The sequence below is a fragment of the Limulus polyphemus genome, unplaced genomic scaffold (assembly GCF_000517525.1).
Source record: "Limulus polyphemus unplaced genomic scaffold, Limulus_polyphemus-2.1.2 Scaffold6007, whole genome shotgun sequence".
In the NCBI taxonomy this organism is placed as follows: Eukaryota; Metazoa; Arthropoda; class Merostomata; order Xiphosura; family Limulidae; genus Limulus; species Limulus polyphemus.
The window spans coordinates 2,989-7,843 of NW_013671617.1; the positions used below are offsets into that span (position 1 = coordinate 2,989).

General features: G+C 38.4%; 1 protein-coding gene across 1 annotated transcript in view; it reads right to left on the bottom strand.

The window, feature by feature from the left end:
* The window catches only part of LOC106473251 (calcium homeostasis modulator protein-like), a gene marked incomplete at its 3' end in the record, with an annotated part of 6,684 nt that extends 2,483 nt beyond the window's left edge, over window positions 1-4,201 (bottom strand). The window contains exon 1 of the mRNA XM_013933938.2: window positions 3,717-4,201. Coding sequence (XP_013789392.1) covers window positions 3,717-3,930 — 214 coding nt within the window. The remainder of the gene's footprint in view (window positions 1-3,716) is intronic.
* Between the last annotated feature and the right edge of the window lie 654 nt (window positions 4,202-4,855).

Here is a 4,855-nt window from a genome sequence, read left to right on the forward strand (position 1 = left end):
ACTGTTTTTATATAAAGTTGTAGGAGTATTATTAACCCTGTTTTTATGTAAAGTTGTAGGAATATTATTAACACTGTTCTTATGTAAAGTTGTAGGAGTGTTATTGACACTGTTCTTATGTAAAGTTGTAGGAGTATTATTAACACTGTTCTTATGTAAAGTTGTAGGAGTAATATTAACACTGTTTTTATGAAAGTTGTAGGAGTATTATTAACACTGTTTTTATGAAAGTTGTAGGAGTATTATTAACACTGTTTTTATGAAAAGTTGTAGGAGTATTATTAACACTGTTCTTATGTAAAGTTGTAGGAGTATTATTAACATTGTTCTCAGACAGAATTACAGGAGTAATATCAATATTGTTCTTAGACAGAATTACAGGAGTATTATTAACATTGTTCTTAGACAGAGTTGTAGGATGACTAGCTGCCTTCCCTCTAGTCTTTCACTGCTAAATTAGGGACGGCTAGCGCAGATAGCCCTCGTGTAGCTTTGCGCGAAATTCAAAACAATAAATCAATCAACCATAAACTATCAAAGTACGATCTTTACCCCAAAACTGGTACCTACAACGGCACAATGTTACATTTTATTATGTGATGGTTGAGAATTAACATCTGCAATAAAACATTTGTGATAAAAGTTTGAGTTCGTTGTAGGTCGCCGGAAAGGTAAGATATGCAGCTACCCAGGGCCCCCTCGTTGTAACTTGTAAGAGACCTGTACAAATATTTGTATGGGTATATACCATCTAGTTCTATTGCACAGTTTCAGTCACGTTTCTTATATTGCCGAATATTCCCTGCGTGCGTGTGTGTGTGTGTGTGTGGGGGGTCCCCTCGATGTCTAAAGGCTGACAATGGGGTCCCTTGACTATCGGGTGGTTAATAATAATTGAATTTGCTCAAGCTGACTTACAGACTGTTTTAGAACTACAACCTGTATACACGTGTTGACCTAGATGTCAGTGATTTCTGCACGTCATACCCTGGTATTTCCTTGCAGGTCTACGTGTTTGACTATCATGTTTTGCACACACAAATACAAGTACGTGCAACGAAACTCAAATTACAGCTGTATAGAATAGCAACTTTTTAAAAAACCAAGTCCCAGTTTGTCGACTTTCAATATTAAACATTCAGTATTAGGATCCCAAATTATCTTAATTACCTCGTATGTCAGAGAAACAACGGGATTTAGTGATAGTATACAAACATCTGTATCAGGCTGGTCCAATCTTTTACCTAGGGAGGGCCGCATTGTAGAGAATGGAAACATAATTGATTACATTAGTATGTTTCTTTCAGAACTTTCGAGAAAAACTACACAAACTGATAGAGTAGAGAGTTAACAGCACGCACACCGCCTGTTCTTGGTCTACTTTTGTCTGATCGAATAGTGCATGGGATATGACTGCCACTGTTATAACGCACCCAAGTCCCCCAAGGGCAAAGCGGGTTTCTCGTTTTTGGAAACGAGTCGCGAATCACGAATTCCCGGATTTACATACTAGACACGCTAAATATTTGGCCACGCTCGATTTATTTATTACCCAAATGAATTACTGGAAAGGAACCTTCCTACTAAAAATCTATTTGTAAGTAACTTTTTTAAATCTGTAGACGTATACTGAGTGCACATGCGCCAGTTGAACGTTGCTGATTCAGTTAGCACTTCATGTTGAAGTTTATTACAGTTTACGTTTGTTTATCGTGGTTTAATCAAACTGACGCGTTTTAAGAACATTCCTAATGAGATTTCAGCCGAGTACTTTCGCAATGTTATAACTGGTCAGTTACAAATATTTTTATGGTATAGCTAAGCAGCTTTTCACGTTATTTTATGTCAGTAGCTGGACAGTTTCATGTGTTTTTATGTTGTAGTTGAGCAGTTTCACGTGTTTCAATGTTACAGCTATGTAGTTTTACATGTTTATATGTTACAACGGAGCAGATTTACATGTTGTTATGTTACAGATACCCACAGCTTCACGAGTCTTTAATGTTTTAGCTGGACAGTTCCACATGTTTTGATGTTATAGCTGAGCAGTTTTTCACGCGTTTTTATGTTATAGTTGGTCAGTCGACTAGTTGTCTTCCCTCTATTTTATCGTTGAAAACGTGGGTTAAGACAGCCGTTGTGAATCACCAGATATTCTGATGCAAACAAAGAACCTATAACATTAAAAACAGGGACACACACACACACATATATATATCCGTGTTTTTAAAACTACAAGAAATAAGAACTTAGTGTTATAACCGGAGCTTCTTCGAGTTATAAGATCCTCCGGTGGGTCAACGGTAAGTTCACTGACTTACAGCACTAAAATCCGGGTTTCGATTCCATGCGGTGGACAGAGCGCAGATAGTGCGTTGTGTAGTTTTGCGCTAAAACGACCAAATAAACAAATCAAACTATATAAAATCAGGAATCTTAGCCACTAATCGAAAAAAAACAAAAAACATGACTGACAGATTAACTATAAATTAGACGTACAAAACCCTAAAGGAAGATATCTAGCCCTCACCCCCAGTGGCACAGCGGTATGTCTGCGGACTTACAACGCTAGAATCCGGGTTTCGATACCCGTGATGGGCAGAGCACAGATAGCCCATGGTGTAGCTTTGTGTTTAAACTACAAAGAAAGCAAAACCCCAAAGGAAGAGATCTAGCCATCACCCCCAGTGGCACAGCGGTATGTCTGCGGACTTACAACGTTAGAATCCGGGTTTCGATACCCGTGATGGGCAGAGCACAGATAGCCCATGGTGTAGCTTTGTGTTTAAACTACAAACAAAAGAAAACCCAAAAGGAAGAGATCTAATTCTTATTAAATGATCTCCAAAAATAATTCAGTTCTGAGCATAATATGTTGCTGTGCTTATCTTCTACTGGATCTGGAACATCGTTCTGAGCATAATATGTTGCTGTGCTTATCTTCTACTGGATCTGGAACATCGTTCTGAGCATAATATGTTGCTGTGCTTATCTTCTACTGGATCTGGAACATCTTTTGGATTTTTTTTTTAAACCTAAAGGCGGAAACACTATAAATTTAATTAATTTTGAGGTTGCCTCAGTTGAATTGCGAATTGAATTTGCATGATGGGGTCATGCGGTCTCAACCCAAACAGTAGTTTCAATGACATTTTAATTATTATCTTCCAAAGCTCAAATTCTCTCCCACCCGTCAATAGCGATTCGGAACCTTTCATTCTAAAAAATACGCGGTGAGGTGTTTGGAAGAAGAAAAAATAACATATTTAAGAGGTAGTTAACTATTGTTTTGGCATTCATGTGTTCTATGAATGTGAATAGGGTAAAACTTTATGCCAATAACACACCCAAAATAACAACCTAATAACGGTATTGTACCTAATATATAAGTTAGGTTAGTATGTTCATAGATGTTTTTTAGCCACGTATATTGTTCGTTTGTAATTAAGCACAAAGCTACACAATGGGCTATCTGTGCTCTGCCCACCACGGGTATCGAAACCCGGTTTGTAGCTTTGTAACTCCGCAGACATGCCGCTGTGCCACTGAAGGGGGGGGGGGCAACCACGTATATTACGAAAACATATTTTACACAGGATAGTAACGTATGCTCTTTACCACAGCGTCGAAAATCAGTTAAACATTCTGTACATTTATATTTAATGAGTTGTTATTGAGAGAACACTCACCATTATAGTAAATCAGTTTTCACTTACCGAGTACGAAGAGTACAAAAGCCGGCGCCCACAGAAAACATCCTCCGTACAGATGGCTCTCAGGTCGTGAGCACGGACACTGAAAGGCCACTTTCTTAAATATTTCTTCACTGCTCAAAGTTACCACAATTACGACACCGTTAATGCAGGACGACTGATGATTTTGAACTGCTGAGCCTAACTTTTTAAAGGCAGCTGAAGAAACGCCCGGCATGGTTACTACGTTAACGTCTGCTTAATAAGTCCAAAGCGTTGCAATCGTAAGGGAAACAAACAGATGAAAGTGCTGTTAAAACTATTACAAAAGAAAAACCCGTGGAAACAGGTATCTGAATGACTATTTTGTATGCAGGCACACAGTCGAACTGACACTCGTTTAACTTTAAGAGACCGATAGTTATTTAAACATACACTATTAACAGCAGATGTATGAGCAGGTGAATAAAGTGTAAACAACAACTTCTAGGCTAAGCTGATCATGTATGGAGTTGTCTTCACCAATTGGGCGCTTATACGCGGAAACTAAGTTGAAAACAAAACCGGAATAGCAAGTTCCCGGAAATATCCTTTCACCACACCAATGGCCCAATACTTGGTAGTTAATATAGAGCTGATAGACACTAGGGGGCACGTTTTTTCCCTACAGATTCCTAAAACCACGAGGTTCCGTGAAAGACTAACAAACTTATTGTTACGTATTACTAATGAAGCGTGTTCTTCTCTCTCTCTCTCTCTCTTTGACATTTTCGCACAAAACTACACAAAGGGCTTGAGAGAAACCAGCTAGCCAAATAAACCCATCGCCACTTGGGCTACTCTCATAAATAGAATAATGAGATTTGACTATTACCTTTATAGCGAACCTACGACCCCAAAGTGGGGCTAAGCAAGTTCGTTGACCTGGTAACTTACTTGATAGACAGACAACGGAATAGAGTCTTGAATTCGATAGTAGGAGAAGTTTGAATCATTTATTAACGATATTGTGACGTACGTTATTTGTTCAAAAAGAACAAATAGTCAGCGTTTAGATTCAGTTACGTCATACGCATGCGCATTGCGCTTAAAGGACTGGGATTTGCCGATACACTCGCTACGATTATTATTTTTTTTATTACAATTTCATCTGTCCCACTAAT